The sequence below is a fragment of the Tachyglossus aculeatus genome, chromosome 6 (assembly GCF_015852505.1).
Source record: "Tachyglossus aculeatus isolate mTacAcu1 chromosome 6, mTacAcu1.pri, whole genome shotgun sequence".
Classification (NCBI taxonomy): domain Eukaryota; kingdom Metazoa; phylum Chordata; class Mammalia; order Monotremata; family Tachyglossidae; genus Tachyglossus; species Tachyglossus aculeatus.
This window is the reverse complement of record NC_052071.1, coordinates 59,083,726-59,102,686: the sequence shown is the minus strand read 5'-3', so window position 1 is coordinate 59,102,686 and position 18,961 is coordinate 59,083,726. Positions and strand designations below refer to the sequence as shown.

Sequence of the window (18,961 nt, the reverse complement as noted above, 5' to 3'; positions counted from 1 at the left end):
CAGGGGTTAGAACCCCATAATAATAATAATAATAATAATAATAATGGTATTTATTAAGCGCTTACTATGTGCAAAGCACTGTTCTAAGCGCTGACCATGACCTTCTGATTCCCAGGCCGGTGCTCTAACCATTAGACCGTACTGTCCTGGGCCAGCCATCGACACCAGAATCAACCGCTCCGCCCGGGGTCTTTGTCCAGAAGACTTGGCCGTGCCGCTGCCCTTGACAGGAGCAGACATCAGGCCCCAGGCCCAACGGCCTTCTGTGGTCCTTCGGTTGTCCCCTTCCTGGCCCACAGCCATCCCAAATCCCTCTCTGTCTCCTTGGGAATTTGGCCGGGATCGAACTGCCCGGCCACAGCAGCGCGAAGGGCTTCGGATGGATTCCAGCTGGGGGTTTGCCCCAGTCCTCGCTGGGTGCTTGTGCCTCCTGGCTGAGACGCCCCACCCAACCCCACCTTCCCCGAGTCACCTAGGAATCTCCCCCGGCGGGGGGAATAATAATGAATATTATTTATATTTATTATATTATATTATATTTATTTATAGATAATGCATACTATATATAATGAATACTATTTATCTATTTATTTTATGATGATGATGATGATGATGATAATGGTATTTATTAAGCGCTTACTATGTGCAAAGCACCGTTCTAAGCGCTGGGGAGGTTACAAGGTGATCAGGTTGTCCCACGTGGGGCTCACAGTCTTAATCCCCATTTTACAGACAAGGGAACTGAGGCCCAGAGAAGTTAAGTGACTTGCCCAAAGTCGCACAGCTGACAAGTGGCAGAGCCGGGATTTGAGCCCAGGACCTCTGACTCCAAAGCCCGGGCTCTTTCCACTGAGCCGTACTATTTATTTTATTTTGTTAGTATGTTTGGTTTTGTTCTCTGTCTCCCCCTTTTAGACTGTGAGCCCACTGTTGGGTAGGGACTGTCTCTATATGTTGCCAACTTGGACTTCCCAAGCGCTTAGTGTACTGCTCTGCACACAGTAAATGCTCAATAAATATGATTGATTGAATGAATGAATGAATGAATCTCCTTCAAGAAGCCTTCCCTAAATAAGCCCTCATTTTCCCTCTGCACACAGTAAGCGCTCAATAAGTACGATTGATTGATTGATTGATTGAATAATAATGATGGCATTTGTTAAGCGCTTACTATGTGCAAAGCACTGTTCTAAGCGCTGGGGGAGGATACCAGGTGATCAGGTTGTCCCATGTGGGGCTCACAATCTTCATACCCATTTTACAGATCAGGTAACTAAGGCACAGAGAAGTGAAGTGACTTGCCCAAAGTCACACAGCTGACAAGTGGCTGAGCCGGGACTCGAACCCAGGACCTCTGACTCCAAAGCCCGGGCTCTTTCCACCGAGCCACACTGCTTCTCACGAAAACCCTGGGAACGTGGTCATTTGTGACCGGACGGGTGGCAGGAGCTGCTTTCGTTTCTTTTCTCGGTTTGAGTCAAACTGAGAGGCTCTGTAGCAGATGGGGTAGGGTCTCAGGCACCCGATCTCATTTCTGCAGCTGAGAGAGGCCCAGGCCCCTTGAATTTCGGCCACGTCAGCCCACTCTGCAGGCCGTGGGGAAGGTGGGGGTGGTGCTTAGTACAGTGCCTGCAACACAGTAAGCGCTTAACAAATACCATCGTTATTATAAGCGAAAGGAACATAGTGAAGGAGTAAACCATCAATCAATCCATCTCTCACTCATACTTATTGAGCACTTACTGTGTGCTGAGACTGTACCAGTGCTCATGACAAGCAGCGTGGCTCAGTGGAAAGAGCATGGGCTTTGGAGTCAGAGGTCATGGGTTCGAATCCCAGCTCTGCCACACGTCTGCTGTGTGACCTTGGGCAAGTCACTTAACTTCTCGGAGCCTCAGTGACCTCAACTGTAAAATGGGGATGAAGACTGTGAGCCCCACGTGGGACAACCTGATCACCTTGTATCCCCCCAGCACTTAGAACAGTGCTTTGCAACTAGTAAGTGCTTAACAAATGCCATCATTGTTATTATTATTATTACTAAACACTTGGGAGAATTCAATATAACAATATATACTCTTTTGATTGCTTAGTATAATGCTCTGCACGTAGTAAGTGCTCAACAAATACCACTGACTGATTGATTGATAGTAGATTTGGTAGGCACTTTCCAACCTGATTATCTTGTATCTATCCCAGTGCTTAGTACAGTGCCTTGCATATAGTAAGAATTTAATGAATACCATTTAAAAAAAAAAACAAAAAAACAAGCTTTGGTCCATGTTGGCATTCTCATCCTAAATGAGAGGAGCTGGGGATTTTACTAGTTTCTCACCAGTAAAAATTTCTCACCAGGGGCAGACAAATGGGTGGCCCTTTCATCACCCCACTGTTGCCCTTTACAGCTCTGGCTTCTGCTTCTGACATCAGAGAATGGCTTGTATCTTCTGCGCCGCTCAGCCTCCTCAGCTTCTGAGTCCGTGTCACCTCTTAAAGAAGCAGCATGGCTCAGTGGAAAGAGCACGGGCTTTGGAGTCAGAGGTCATGGGTTCAAAGCCCGGCTCCACCAATTGTCAGCTGTGTGACTTTGGGCAAGTCACTTGACTTCTCTAGGCCTCAGTTCCCTCATCTGCAAAATGGGGATGAATCAATCAATCAATCAATCGTATTTATTGAGCGCTTACTATGTGCAGAGCACTGTACTAAGCGCTTGGGAAGTACAAATTGGCATCACATAGAGACAGTCCCTACCCAACAGTGGGCTCACAGTCTAAAAGGGGGAGACAGAGAACAGAACCAAACATACCAACAAAATAAAATAAGTAGGATAGAAATGTACAAGTAAAATAAATAAATAAATAGAGTAATAAATATGTACAACCATATATACATATATACAGGTGCTGTGGGGAAGGGAAGGAGGTAAGACGGGGGGATGGAGAGGGGGACGAGGGGGAGAGGAAAGAAGGGGCTCAGTCTGGGAAGGCCTCCTGGAGGAGGTGAGCTCTCAGCAGGGCCTTGAAGGGAGGAAGAGAGCTAGCGCGGCGGATGGGCAGAGGGAGGGCATTCCAGGCCCGGGGGAGGACGTGGGCCTGGGGTCGATGGCGGGACAGGCGAGAGCGAGGTACAGTGAGGAGATTAGTGGTGGGGGAGCGGAGGGTGCGGGCTGGGCAGTAGAAGGAGAGAAGGGAGGTGAGGTAGGAGGGGGCGAGGTGATGGACAGCCTTGAAGCCCAGGGTGAGGAGTTTCTGCTTGATGCGCAGATTGATCGGTAGCCATTGGAGGTTTTTGAGGAGGGGAGTAATATGTCCAGAGCATTTCTGGACAAAGATAATCCGGGCAGCAGCATGAAGTATGGATTGAAGTGGAGAGAGACACGAGGATGGGAGATCAGAGAGAAGGCTAGTGCAGTAGTCCAGACGGGATAGGATGAGAGCTTGAATGAGCAGGGTAGCGGTTTGGATGGAGAGGAAAGGGCGGATCTTGGCAATGTTGCGGAGCTGAGACCGGCAGGTTTTGGTGACGGCTTGGATGTGAGGGGTGAATGAGAGAGCGGAGTCGAGGATGAAGACTGTGAGCCCCCCGTGGGGCAACCTGATCACTTTGTAACCTCCCCAACGCTTAGAACAGTGCTTTGCACATAGTAAGCACTTAACAAATGCCATCATCATTATTATTAGTAGTAGTAGTAGTAGCAGTAGTAGTAGTAGTAGTAGTAGTAGTAGTAGTAGTAATAGTAGTAGTAGCATATAAGTGGCAAAGCTGGGATTAGAACCTAGGTTCTCTTGAATCCCAGGCCCCTGATTTTTCCACTAGGCCATGCTGCTTCTTATGCCACTGCTACTATTATTTTTATTACTACAAGAAGGTGTCCTCTTGTTGTGGAAGTAGTTGAGTGGGGACCGGGTGGAGGGTGGGAGCACTTCAATACTGCCCATGCCCCTTGACCACAACAAAGAAGTCAGGGGTGGGGGTCAGGAGCTCTGCCACTTCATTCATTCAATCGTATTTATTGAGCGCTTACTGTGTGCAGAGCCTGGGAAGTACAAGTTGGCAGCACATAGAGACGGTCCCTACCCAACAGCAGGCTCACATTCTAGAGGGGGGACAGACAACAAAACAAAACATATTAACAAAATAAAATAAATGGAATAAATATGTACAAGTAAAATAAATAGAGTAATGAATATGTACAAACATATATACATATATACAGGTGCGGTGGGGAAGGGAAGGAGGTAAGGCGGGGGGGATGGGGAGAGGGAGGAGGGGGAGAGGAAGGAAGGGGCTCAGTCTGGGATAAAGAGGTGAGAGAGGTGAAAGATGAGAGAAGAGAGATGAGAGATACAGAAAGATGGAGAGAGACAAAGAGGGAAGAGAGAGATGAAACAGAAGAGAGAAGAGAGACAGAGAGAGCGGAAAGATGGAGGAGGAAGAGATGAGAGGAGAGAGAGGTGAAAGATGAGAGAAGACATGAGAGATGGCAAGCAGAGAGATGAAGAGAGACAAATGGGAGAGAGAGATGAACAGAGAGAAGAGAGATGGAATGAGACTGAGAGAGATGAATGATAGTGAGCAGAGAGATGGAGAGACAAAGGGGGGAGAGAGAGAGAGATGAAACAGACGAGAGAAGAGAGATGGAGTCTACCAGAGACAGAGGGAATTCTTCACACATCCACAGCATTGCTTTAAACTCATGTCATTGAATAGAAGAAACGGCTCCTTCCGAATGTAATCCAAGTAATCTAATGGCATTTTGATATGACTAAAACAATGAGAAGAATGGAAAGATACCGCAGTTTGAGGAAAGGAGGGCCTAGTTAGGGAAGGCCTGCTGTGTGACTTTGGGTGAGTCACTTCACTACTCTGGGCCACAGTTACTTCATCTGTGAAATGGGGATTGCAAAATGTGCGCACAGCACTGCACTAAGCTCTTGGGAAAGAACAGTACAAGAGTGACAATCCCTGCCCGCAATGAGCTCACAGTCTAGAGAAGGGGAGATGGACATCAATGCAAATAAATAAAAATACAGATATATATATATATATATCTGTAAACAGATATACAGGTAAAAACAATGTCAAGATTGATTATGGTATTCCAAATGAATAAAAATATTGTACCCCGAGAGTCTAGGGTTTCTGGGAAGCAAAACAAGGGGACCTCTCCATCTCCTCTTAATCTTTCTCCTCCTGAGAGGAAGCTGCGTTGCCTAGTGACCTGGGTTCTAGGACCTCGGTTAAGTCACCAAACTTATCTGTGCCTTATTTTATGCACATATATATTTATAAGTGTTGTGAGACTGTAATTAGAACATGTCTAATTACAGGTAAAAATTTCAAGATTGATTATGGTATTCCAAATGAATAAAAATACTGTACCATTTTTTAAGCGCTTAGTACAGTGCTCTGCACACAATAAGTGCTCAATAAATACGATTGAATGAATGAATGAATGACTGGGTGGGGGGGTGAGAGTAAAAAGAGCAAGTTAGGGTGACTAAGAAGGGAGACGGAGATGAGGAAAAGTGGCTTAGTCTGGGAAGCTCTAAGCGCTTAACTAATACCACTATTATTATTATTATTATTAGGAGGAGGAGGAGGAGGAGCCCCCTGGGGCTGCACACCCTAGTGGATTTCTGTGGATTTCTGTAAAAGGTTCTGAATGACCTTGGGCAAGTCAATTCACCGCTCAGTAGTAGTGGCACTTTTGGGAAGCACTGAGTTAAGAAGTGACACACTCCCAGTCCACAAGGAGCTTGCACTCTGATGGGACCTCTGTTTCCCCATCTGTAAAATGGGGGTCAAAAACCTGCTTCTCCTCCCTCTGAGATTGTGAACCCCATTAGGACGGGGTGTCCGATTGGATGCTCTTCCATCAGCGCAGCGCTCAGCACATAGTAAGTGCTGACTCAGCACCACCGTGGTCATTAGCTAGACTTCCGTTTCTAAAGAGGCTTACAGCATGTGATCATTATATTCGCAATTCACTTATTGCCCATGACTCCTCTAAATATAACACATAGCTCTTGGATTGAATTTCTCTTGCCAGAGAAATGGTATGGTTTATTAAACACTTGCTTAATTCATTCCATATTCAAGAGCATTTAAATGTAAGGAATAAAATTGACTCACTTTCAGCATGCACTATATTTTATTTATAATTGCGCCGTGCACTTGACTGATAGGGTGTTTCCTGGCACGGAAACGCTGTGATACTACAATTCTTTTATACGCAAACCCTTTTTTGTTTACCATTAATTTTTAATGTAATTAGGGAAAGATCATACAGAATTTGAGTGAAATATGTTTCGGCTGACAGATTATTTCCTGCACTGGATTTACATAATTGTGGAGGCTGTTATTGTCATTAAAACCGGTGAAATTAACAGTGATTGGAAAAACCTTCCTGCCCCTGGGGAAGGGTGTGTCTGGATAATTTTATCGGGTTTCAAAATCACCGATTTAGCATACTGTGGGAAAGATTCTGGGAATGGAGGCTTAGTTTCGATTCTCAGCCACTGTACCCCGAGAGTCTAGGGTTTCTGGGAAGCAAAACAAGGGGGCCTCTCCACCTCCTCTTCATCATCATCATCATCAATCGTATCTATTGAGCGCTTACTGTGTGCAGAGCACTGTACTAAGCGCTTGGGAAGTACAAGTTGGCAACATGTATCTTCCTCTTTCTCCTCCTGAGAGGAAGCAGCGTGGCCTAGTGACCTGGGTTCTAGGACCTCGGTTAAGTCACCAAACTTCTCTGTGCCTTATTTCCCTCAATGGCAAAATGGGGATTCAATAAGTAGTTCTCCTTCTTACTCTGTGAGCCTCAAGTGGGACATAAATATCCTATAACTGGCCCAGCACTTAGTACTGAACTTGACATGTAGTAAACGCTGAACAAGTACCAAAATTATTATTCCTATTATTTTATTATCTTTATTTCTCCTTCTCCTCCTCTTTGTCCTCCTCCTCCTCTTCCTCTTTTTCTTCCTCCTCCTTCTCCTCCTTCTCTTCTCCCCGTCCTCCTTTTTTATGGTATTTGTTTTTATGGTATTTGTTGAGCCCTTACTACGCACCAGACACTTGTCTCAGCAGACAAGTGTTGAGAAGCAGCATGGCCTATTGGCAAGAACACAGGCTTGGGAGTCAGAGGATGTGAGTTCTAATCCTCGCTCTGCCACTTGTCTGCTGTGTGACCTTGGGCAAGTCACTTAATAATATAATATAATAAATATAATATAATATAATAAATGTAATATAATATAATACAATATAATGTAATATAATATAATACAATATAATGTAATATAATATAATACAATATAATGTAATATAATATAATACAATATAATGTAATAATAATAATAATCCTTCCCCTCCCCACACCACCTGTATATATGTACATATGTTTGTACATATTTATTACTCTATTTCATTTGTAATATTTATTCTATTTATTTTATTTTGTTAATACGTTTTGTTTTGTTGTCTGTCTCCCCCTTCTAAACTGTGAGCCCTCTGTTGGGTAGGGACCATCTCTATATGTTGCCAACTTGTACTTCCCAAGAGCTTAGTACAGTGCTCTGCACACAGTAAGTGTTCAGTAAATACGATTGAATGAATGAATGAATAATGGCATTTATTAAGTGCTTACTATGTGCAAAGCACTGTTCTAAGCACTGGGAAGGTTACAAGGTGATCAGGTTGTCCCACGGGGGTTCGCAGTCTTAATCCCCATTTTACAGATGAGGTAACTGAGGCACAGAGAAGTTAAGTGCCTTGCCCAAAGTCACACAGCTGACAATTGGCAGAGTCAGGATTTGAACCCATGACCTCTGACTCCAAAGCCCGGGCTCTTTCCACTGAGCCATGCTGCTTCTCTACTTCTCTGTGCCTCAGTCGCCTCATCTATAAAATGGGAATTTAGACTGCGAGCCCCATGTGGGACAACCTGATTACCTTGTATCTACCCCAGTGCTTAAAGCAGTGCTTGGAACATAGTAGGCACTTAACAAATACCATAATTATTATTTATTTACAAGTAGCAGAACCAGGGTTAGAACCCAGGTCCCTCGGACTCCCGGGCCTGTGTTCTATCCACTAAGCCACGAGTGCTCTGCAAACAGTAAGCGCTTAATAAATATGATTGATGGACTGATTGACACTTCCCACCCAAAAAAGCTGTATCAAAGTGAGCCTTGAGCTCATGGCGTGTAGCTGGATGAATGAGCAAGCGGAGGAGGGAATGAAGCCTTCATGTGTCTCCAATCCTCTAATAATAATAATGATGGTATTTGTTAAGTGCTTACTATGTGCCAAGCACTGTTCTAAGTTCTGAGGGGGGATACAAGGTAATCAGGTTGTCCCACGTGGGGTTCACAGTTTTAATCCCCATTTTACAGATGAGGAAACTGAGGCACAGAGAATAATCAATCAATCAATCGTATTTATTGAGCGCTTACTGTGTGCAGAGCACTGTACTAAGCGCTTGGGAAGTACAAGTAGGCAACACATAGAGACAGTCCCTACCCAACAGTGGGCTCACAGTCTAGAAGGGGGAGACAGAGAACAAAACCGAACATACTAACAAAATAAAATAAATAGAATAAATATGTACAAGATAAATAAATAAATAAATAGAGTAATCATCATCATCATCATCATCAATCGTATTTATTGAGCACTTACTATGTGCAGAGCACTGTACTAAGCGCTTGGGAAGTACAAATTGGTAACATATAGAGACAGTCCCTACCCAACAGTGGGCTCACAGTCTAAAAGGGGGAGACAGAGAACAAAACCAAACATACTAGCAAAATAAAATAAATAGAATAGATATGTACAAGTAAAATAAATAAATAGAGTAATTAAATATGTACAAACATATATACAGGTGCTGTGGGGAAGGGAAGGAGGAAAGATGGGGGAGATGGAGAGGGGGACGAGGGAGAGAGGAAGGAAGGGGCTCAGTCTGGAGCAGACCATTTTCCCAGGATATCTATCTGATTGCGAGCAGTTTCTGCTTCGCAGCCTTTTAGTGTAGCCTTGCTGTGGGTTGCTTATACAAAGAAGCCCCCTCATACCGGTTAGCCCTCCCCGTCTTCCCAGGATATAGCTATAAACAACTGAGAGCGAGCTCATAGTCTCTGGCAGCTATATAAACCCCAACCATAGCATCAGGGGGTTGTGATATGCTGTTCGGGGCCCTGCAGCCACCCGGGGCCAGTCTGTGAGTAGACTTCCCCACAATAAAACCCAATAACTCACCAAACTGAAGCATTCTGCCTGCTTCTTCGGAATTCCTGGGCCGTCCCGTTATGCAGGGACGGCATCAGCTGGGATTTGCCAGAACAGGTGGATATAAAAAACTGAGAGCAGGTGCACTCCATGATGATTTTACTCTAACTCCCCTATCCCTAATCTACTTTAATGTCTGTCTTCTCTTCAAGACTGCAAGCTCCTTGTGGGCAGAGATCACGTCTGTCAACTCTACTGTAGACACTCACTACTGCGCTCTGCATCCAGTGAAGCACTCAATAAATACCACTGATTAATTAAGGTGCCTATTAAATGTCAACCATCAGCACTACTAGAGCATAAACTTGGGCCAGAAAGAGATAGGGAGTGGTCCCAACCACCAACTAACAACTAAATAAAGCTCTCTAACTCTGGAACTCGAGTTTCTGGCTCTATTCATTCATTCAGTTTATTTATTGAGTGCTTACAGCGTGCAGAGCACTGTATTAAGAGCTTGGAAAGTACAATTTGGCAACAGAGACAATCCCTACCCAACAACGGGCTCACAGTCTAGAAGCGGGGGGACAGAAAATAAAACAAAACATGTAGACAGGTGTCAATACCAACAGAATAAATAGAATTATACTCTATGGTTATTCTGGAATCCTACCCTGCACTTATTGTCACATACGTTGCCAATATGTTGCCAATTTGTACTTCCCAAGCACTTAGTACAGTGCTCTGCACACAGTAAGCACTCAATAAATACGATTGATGATGATACGGTCTCAAGAGTAGACAATTCTAGAGCACGTATCTGTTCTAGATTGGTGCGAGGAAAACAATGTTTTGATTTCAAAGAAATACTCATTTCAGTACAAATCAACAGGGGAAGGTGATGCAACTATTGGTAGACAAAGAACTTTTGAGATAACTATTTTAAAATTAGAATTTAGTATTGCCAAGTATTTCCTAAGAATAATAATAATAGTGGCATTTATTAAGCACTTACTATGTGCAAAGCACTGTTCTAAGTGCTGGAGCACTGTTCTAAGCGCTGGCACTGTTCTAAGCGCTGGACACTGTTCTAAACGCTGGAAGTGAAGTGACTTCTCCAAAGTCACACAGCTGACAAGTGGCGGAGCTGGGATTAGAACCCATGACCTCTGACTCCCAAGCCCGAGCTCTTTCATCATCATCAATCATATTTATTGAGCGCTTACTATGTGCAGAGCACTGTACTAAGCGCTTGGGAAGTACAAATTGGCAACAAATGGAGACAGTCCCTACCCAACAGTGGGCTCACAGTCTAAAAGGGGGAGACAGAGAACAAAAGCAAACATACCAACAAAATAAAATAAATAGGATAGATATGTACAAGTAAAATAAATAAATAAATAAATAGAGTAATAAATAAGTACTAAGCCAAGCTGCTTCTCTAATAGATCGTGCACTCCAAACCCAAACGCCAAGCCCCAAATCCCACCGTGCCTGTGTCATCCCGTGGGTGTCCCTGCTCACTGGGACACCCTGAGCCCTGCTCAATTTTGGGGGATCCCCAGCAACGCAGAGAAGCTCCCTGTGCAAGTCTGCGCATCAGTAACGGGAGCCGGGGTCACCCTGACTGTAACGGGGGAATTGATGGGTAAAATGTAAATCAGGCTATCAGTGCGGAATCATCGTCATCATCAATCGTATTTATTTAGCGCTCACTGTGTGCAGAGCACTGTACTAAGCACTTGGGAAGTACAATTTGGCAACATATAAAGACAGTCCCTACCCAACAGTGGGCTCACAGTCTAAAAGGGGGAGACAGAGAACAAAACCAAACATACTAGCAAAATAAAATAAATAGAATAGATTGCCCAAAGTCATCCAGCTGACAATTGGCAGAGTGGGGATTTGAACCCAGGACCTCGGACTCCCAAGCCCGGGCTCTTTCCACTGAGCCACGCTGCTTCTCTGTTTTAAGCGCCGGGGGGGAGACAAGGTGATGAGGTTGTCCCCCGGGGGGCTCACAGGCTTCATCCCCATTTTACAGATAATAATAATAATAATGATGATGGTATTCGTCAAGCGCTCACCATGTGCCAATCACTGTTCCAAGCGCTGGGGTAGATACAAGGTGATGAGGCTGTCCCCCGGGAGGCTCCCAGGCTTCATCCCCATTTGACAGATAATAATAATGATGATGATGGTATTTGTTAAGCACCTACCATGTGCCAAGCACTGTTCTAAGCGCTAGGGAGGTTACAAGGTGATGAGGTTGTCCCCCGGGGGGCTCACAGGCTTCATCCCCATTTTACAGATAATAATAATAATGATGATGGTATTCGTCAAGCGATGCATAAGGTGTCAGTCGCTCACATCTTAACTGGAAAAAATAGATGAATTGTGTGGTATCAGGAGTAGCCGGGAATTACCGTAATCTTGGGCAAACCTTTCCCGCCCATTTCCAGGCTGGTCCACTGGGCCTGCTGGATTCGGGAGAGGAGAGCAGAGGGCAAAGGGAAGTCCAGGCTTTGACTGCTTCTGAATATTCAGGAGCATGTTGGCTCTGAAATCCTCGCCCTGGGACTGCAAAATCTCTACACACTCTTCACCTCCTCCAGGAGGCCTTCCCAGACTGAGCCCCCTCCTTCCTCTCCCCCTCCCCATCCCCCCCGCCTTACCTCCTTCCCCTCCCCACAGCTTCTGTATATATGTTTGTACAGATTTATACTCTATTTTACTTGTACATATTTACCATTCTATTTATTTTATTTTGTTAATATGTTTTGTTTTGTTGTCTGCCTCCCCCTTGTAGACTGTGAGCCCACTGTTGGGTAGGGACCGTCTCTATATCTTGCCAACTTGTACTTCCCAAGTGCTTAGTACAGTGCTCTGCACACAGAAAGTGCTCAATAAATACGATTGAATGAATGAATGAACTAAACCCTAAAATAGAGGTCAGTCACATGATTCCAGGATGGGGCCAGCCGCTGGGGTGCAAGATATTTTTTTATGTTTTATGGCATCTGTTAAGCGCTTACTATATGCCAGGCACTGTACTAAGTGCTGGGGTAGATACAAACTAATCAGGTTGGGCACAGCCCAGAGAAGCAGTGTTGTCTAGTGGATAGCGCATGGGCCAGGGAGAAAGCCCTGGGTTCTAATCCCAGCTCTGCCACTTGTCTGCTGTGTGACCTTGGGCATACCACTTTATTTCTCCGGGCCTCAGTTACCTCATCTGGAAAATGGGAATTAAGACCGTGAGCCCTATGAGTGACAGGGACTACGTCCAACCCGATTAGCTTGTATATACCCTAGTGCTTAGAATAGCGCCCGGCACATAGTGAGCGCTTAACAAAAACCGCAGTTATTATTATCATTATCAATCAGGGAAGCCCTCCAAGAGGAGTTGTGATTTCAGAAGGGCTTTGAAAATGGGGAGAGCTGTGATCATTCTGGCTCCACCACTTACCTGCCGTGCAACCTTGGACAAGTCACTTAATTTCTCTGTGCTTAAGTTTCCACTTCTGTGAAATGGGGTTAAAATACCTGTTCTCCCTCCTCGTTAGACTGTAAGCCCCCTGTGGGACAGGGACCAAGCTGATTATCTGGTGTTTACCCCAGCACTTGGCACATAGTAAATACTTAGAAAATGCCACTATTCTCATTATTCATTCATTCATTCAACCACATTTATTGAGCACTTACTGTGTGCAGAGCACTGTACTAAGTGCTTGGGAAGTACAAGTCGGCAACATATAGAGACGGTCAATACCCAACAACGGGCTCACAGTCTAGAAGGGGGAGACAGACAATGAAACAAAACATGTAGACAGGTGTCAAAATCGTCAGAACAAATAGAATTAAAGCTAGATGCACATCATTAACAAAATAAATAGAATAGTAAGTATGTACAAGTAAAATAAATAGAGTAATGAATCTGTAGAAATATATATACAAGTGCTGTGGGGAGGGGAAGGAGGTAGGGCGAGGGGGATGGGGAGGAGGAGAGGAAAAAGGGGGCTCAGTGTGGGAAGGCCTCCTGGAGGAGGTGAGCTCTCAGTAGGGATTTGAAGGAGGAGGAGAGTTATCTTGGCAGATGTGCGGAGGGAGGGCATTCCAGGCCAGGGGAAGGATGTGGGCCGGGGGTCGACGGTGGGACAGGCGAGAATGAGGCACAGTGAGGAAGTTAGCGGTGGCAGAGGAGCGGAGGATGCAGGTTGGGCTGGAGAAAGAGAGAAGGGAGGTGAGGTAGGAGGGGCGAGGGGATGGACAGCCTTGAGGCTGAGAGTGAGCAGTTTTTGCTTGATTCGTAGGTTGACAGGCAGATACTGGAGATTTTCAAGGAGGGGAGTAACACTGGAAAAGAGGTTTGGGGAATGAAGATTGAGTTGTTCAGTTTTCCAGATGAAGACACTAAGGCCCAAAGAGGCCAAGTGACTTTCTCAAGGTCAAACAGGAGGCCAGGACTAGATCCCGGGTCTCCTGCCTCCCAGCTGCTAGGCCACACAGCCTCTGCTTTACAGGGAAAAATTTCAATGAAAGGTAAAAACCACAATAATCTAAGCATTTAATCTACTCTACCTTGGTTACTGTATCAGCCTCCTTGCTAACTTCTCTGCCTCCTGTCTCTCCCTACTCTAGTCTATACTTCACTCTGCTGCCCGGATCATTTTTCCATAAAGATGTTCAGACCGTGTTTCCCCACTCCTCAAGAACTTCCAGTAGTTGCCCCTCTACCTCCACATCAGACGGAAACTCTTCACCATTGACTTTAAAGCAGTCAATCAGCTTGTCCCCTCCTACCTCACCTCGCTACTCTTCTACAGCTCAGCCTGTACACTTCACGCCTCTAAAGCCAACCAACTCACTGTTGTCTCAATCTCATCTATCTCGCCACCAATCTCTCGTCCACATCCTGCCTCTGTCCCGGAATGCCCTCCCACCTCATATCCGACAGACAATGACTCTCCCCCTCTTTAAAGCCTTATTGAAGGCACAACCAGGAGGCCTGCCCAGACTGAGCCCCTTCCTTCCTCTCCCCCTCGTCCCCCTCTCCATCCCCCTCATCTTACCTCCTTCCCTTCCCCACAGCACCTGTATATATGTATATATGTTTGTACATATTTATTACTCCATTTATTTATTTTACTTGTACATATCTGTTCTATTTATTTTATTTTGTTAGTTTGTTTGGTTTTGTTCTCTGTCTCCCCCTTATAGACTGTGAGCCCGCTGTTGGGTAGGGACCGTCTCTATATGTTGCCAACTTGTACTTCCCAAGCGCTTAGTACAGTGCTCTGCACACAGTAAGCGCTCAATAAATACAATTCACTGATTTATTGATCTCCTCCATGAGGCCTTCCCTGACCAAGCCTTCATTTCCTCTTCTCCGTCTCCCTTCCGTATCAGTCTGATTTGCTCCTTTTATTCACCCCTCCTTCAGCCCACAGCACTTATGTACGTATCTGTAATTTATTTATTTATATTAATGTGTCTCCTCCTTTACACACAGTGGCGGGCAGGGAATGTGGTTACCAACTCTGTTATATTGCTGTATTGTACTTTCCCAAGCGCTAAGTCAAGTGCTCTGCACACAGTAAGTGCTCAATAAATATGACTGATTGATTGTTTGATGGAAACCTCTGTAGCCATAGATTGTCCACTTTCTCCCAGGGCCTCCCCAAGCGGAGCCACTGTTGCCCGGACCCAGAACTCTTTGGGATCAAGGGCTAGCGGAGCGTATTCCCGACAGCCCGCTCGGGTCACGAGGCTCACGGCTTCTGCCTCTGACCTCACCTTCGTGTCAAGCGGCTGGTGGTCGGATGCTAGAGGCTCAGGAAGTCGGGTTTTGTGCTGTTGTCTTCTCCTGTTCGTAGCCCAGACGCCCACATTGCCAGGATTCGGGCCGCTGTCTTCTCCTGTTTGTGACCCAGATGCTCATAGTTTCCTCTCCTTCCTTCCCTACAGCGAGCTGGAGACCTTGGTGGTGGAGATTCAGAAAGGTAACCGGATTTTTCTTGCCCACCTCCCGCCCCCGCCACACCCTTCCCGCGATGGTTCCTCAAAATAGCCCCTTGCTCTTCCCCTCGACCCCATCTCTGACTGGCTTTTCTCATGAAGAGCTCTCCAGGGATCTGACAGGCTCCTTGGTCTATTGAGTTTCCTTGGGAAGGGGTAGACAAGGGGTTAATATAATAATGTTGGCATTTGTTAAGAGCTTACTATGTGCCAAGCACTGTTCTAAGCGCTGGGAGGGATACAAGGTAATCAAGGTTGGCCCACGTGGGGCTCACAGTCTTATTCTCCATTTTACAGATGAGGTAACTGAGGCACAGAGAAGTGAAGTGACTTGCCTAAAGTCACGCAGCTGACAATATGTTTTGTTTTGTTGTCTGTCTCCCCCTTCTAGACTGTGAGCCTGCTGTTGGGTAGGGACCGCCTCTATATGTTGCCAACTTGTACTTCCCAAGCGCTTAGTACAGAGCTCTGCACACAGTAGGCGCTCAATAAATACGATTGAATGAATGACAAGTGGCAGAGCCGGGATTTGAACCTGTGACCTCTGACTCCTAAGCCCGGGCTCATTCCACTGAGCCACGCTGGGTTAGTGGGGAGGGAATGTGCCTACCAACTCTGCTATATTACACTCTCCCAAGCGCTTAGTCCAGTGCTCTGCACACAGTGAGCGCTCAATAAATGCCACTAATTGACTGATTGATGGTGGTGAGAGTGTTTCCACCTCCCTCAGATGTGCGAGGCCGGCTAGATGTCCATCACACTGCCCACACCCAACCTCAGTTACCTCATCTGTAAAATGGGGATTAAGACTCTGAGCCCCCCGTGGGACAACCTGATCACCTTGTAACCTCCCCAGCACTTAGAACAGTGCTTTGCACATAGTAAGCGCTTAATAAATACCATCGTTATTATTATTATTATTTGCAATAGTGCCATGCTCTCCCCTCCCGCTGATGTGCCCTCGGGAGAGAGAGAGGAGAGGCATGAGTGGGGCCGTGGTGTAGGGTGGAGTGAGATCTGGGGAGTGTTAGTACAGAGCTCTGCACACAGTGAGCGCTCAATAAATATGATTGATTGATTGATTGATTGATTGATTGATCTGGGCCATCTGGGAAGTGAATTCTCTGAAGAGCAGCTGAGGGCTGCCCTGTGGTGTTGGGTAGGGATTGTCTCTATATGTTGCCAATTTGTACTTCCCAAGCGCTTAGTACAGTGCTCTGCACACAGTAAGCGCTCAATAAATACGATTGATGATGGGGATCAGTTGGGACATAACGGGGGTGGGGTCCACACCTTCTTGGGATGAGGGAAAAACACAGTCGGTGGGAACTGTCTGCAGGTAGTGGCAGGGAGGACACATCCTTAGGCTAGGGGGAAGATTGGCAAAGGGAAGAGGGTTTGAAAGAACTGCTATCCCCTCACCCCCCTCACACAGCTGCTCAGAAACCCATCCCCTCCACCCAACTGTTCAGAGCCCCAAATGCTTTTGGTTCATTCATTCAATCATATTTATTGAGCGCTTACTGTGTGCAGAGCACTGTACTGAGCGCTTGGGAAGTCCAAGTTGGCAACATATAGAGACGGTCCCTACCCAACAGTGGGCTCACAGTCTAGAAGGGGGAGGACAGCAAAGCGCTGAAGTGGCTGCGAAGCGGGCAATAGATGGGGAGATGAGAGGTCAATAATCAATCAATCAATCAATCAATCAATCAATCATATTTATTAAGTGCTTACTGTGTGCAGAGCACTGTACTAAGCGCTTGGGAAGTACAAGTTGGCAACACCTAGGGATGGTCCCTACCCAACAGTGGCTCACAGTCTCTTCGTTCTCCTCAGGACCACCCAGCAAAGAGCCAGAGAGCCTCCTCCCCTCCCATGCAGGGTGGTTCATTATCATCATCATCATCATCATCAATCGTATTTATTGAGCGCTTACTATGTGCAGAGCACTGTACTAAGCGCTTGGGAAGTACAAATTGGCAACATATAGAGACAGTCCCTACCCAACAGTGGGCTCACAGTCTAAAAGGGGAAGACAGAGTACGAAACCAAACATACTAACAAAATAAAATAAATAGAATAGATATGTGCAAGTAAAATAAAATAAATAAATAAATAGAGTAATAAATATGTACAAACATGTATACATATATACAGGGAAGGGAGACCTGGAAATGAGATTTCTGAAGGGTCTTGAAGGTGGGGAGAACAGTGGTCTGCCGGGTGTGAAACGGGAGAAAATCCCGGACAGGATGGAGGGTGTGATCAAGAGGTCAGTGGTGGGAAAGATGAGAGCGAGGCACAGTGAGCTCTGCACTTTCTGCTCCTCTCAAACTAGGTTGTCGTGAGAGAGGAGCAAGGATAAGTGATGTTGATTAAGGGCCTTGAAACGGACGGTGATGAATTTGGAAATCATGAAGGTTTAAGTGGAGGGGGGAGATGTGCGCAGAATGATTTTTGAGAAAATCACTCCAGGCAGCAGGGTGAAATGTGATCTGGAAGGGAGAGAGACAGGAGGCAGGTCAATGAGGAAGCTGAGTCGTGTCAGGATGTGACAAAGGCTTGGACATGCAAAGTAACAGTTTGGATGCATCCCAAGATCACACTTTAGAGCTGGGATTTCAACTGCTTCTCCAGAGGGCCTGTCTCTTTTTCATTTTTATTTTAACGGCACTTGTTAAGCACTTACTATGTGTCAGGAACTGTACTAAGCACTAGGGTAATTACAAGATAAGCTCGACACAGTCCGTGTCCCACACATCCCACAGTCCACGTCTTGCTGCTGACCTCTAAATCAATCAATCAATCAATCAATCGTATTTATTGAGCGCTTACTGTGTGCAGAGCACTGTACTAAGCGCTTGGGAAGTACAAGTCAAGTACAGTCTCGCCCGTATCCTGTCTCTGGCCTGCAATGCCCTCCCTCCTCTTATCTGACAGCCGATGACTCTCCCCCTCTTCGAAGACTTATTGAAGGCACATCTCCTCCAAGAGGCCTTCCCTGACTAAGCAAGCCCTTCTTTCCTCTTCTCCCACTCCTTTCTGCATCACCCTGTCTGGCTTCCTTAACAATAATAATAATAATAATAATAATAATAATAATAATAATAATAATAATGGTATTTGTTAAGCACTTACTTTGTGCAAAGCACTGTTCTAAGAGCTGGGCACTGTTCTAAGCACTGGAATTCAACTCCCTCCCAGTCCCACAGCACTGATTTACGTATCTGTAATTTATTTATTTCTATTAATGTCTGTCTCCCCTTCTAGACTGTAAGCTCACTGTGGGAAGGGAATGTGTCTGTTATATTGTGCTCTCCAAGGGCTTAGTACAGCGCTCTACTGCATTACTGTACTAATACAGTAAACATTCAGTCAATATGATTGACTGACTGACCGGCTCACAGTCTAAGAAGGAGGGTGTAGGATTTAATCTGCCCTTTGTACGGATGAGGTAACAGAGGCACAGTGAAGTGAAGTGACTTGACCAAGGTCACACACAACAGACAAGTGGTGGAGTCGGGATTAGAACCCAGGTCCTCAGACTCCCAGGCGTGAGCTCTCTTCACTGCACCATGCTGCTTCCCTTCCACCTAAAAGCCTTAAAGACAATTCTCTACCATTGCCACCTTTCTCTAGCCAGCTATCGGGTTTTACCCTAATTCCAGAAATCATCTAGAGGAGCAGCGTGGCTCAGTGGAGACAGTACGGG

The 18,961-nt window shown here is 45.7% G+C and overlaps 1 protein-coding gene across 2 annotated transcripts in view; it reads left to right on the top strand.

Moving 5' to 3' along the window:
* LOC119930044 (connector enhancer of kinase suppressor of ras 2-like) overlaps nucleotides 1-18,961 on the top strand; it is a 266,115-nt gene that overhangs the window by 177,828 nt on the left and 69,326 nt on the right. For both annotated transcript variants that reach the window (XM_038748473.1, XM_038748472.1), the window contains exon 14: nucleotides 15,199-15,233. In XM_038748473.1, the coding sequence (XP_038604401.1) occupies nucleotides 15,199-15,233 (35 nt within the window). The remainder of the gene's footprint in view (nucleotides 1-15,198; nucleotides 15,234-18,961) is intronic.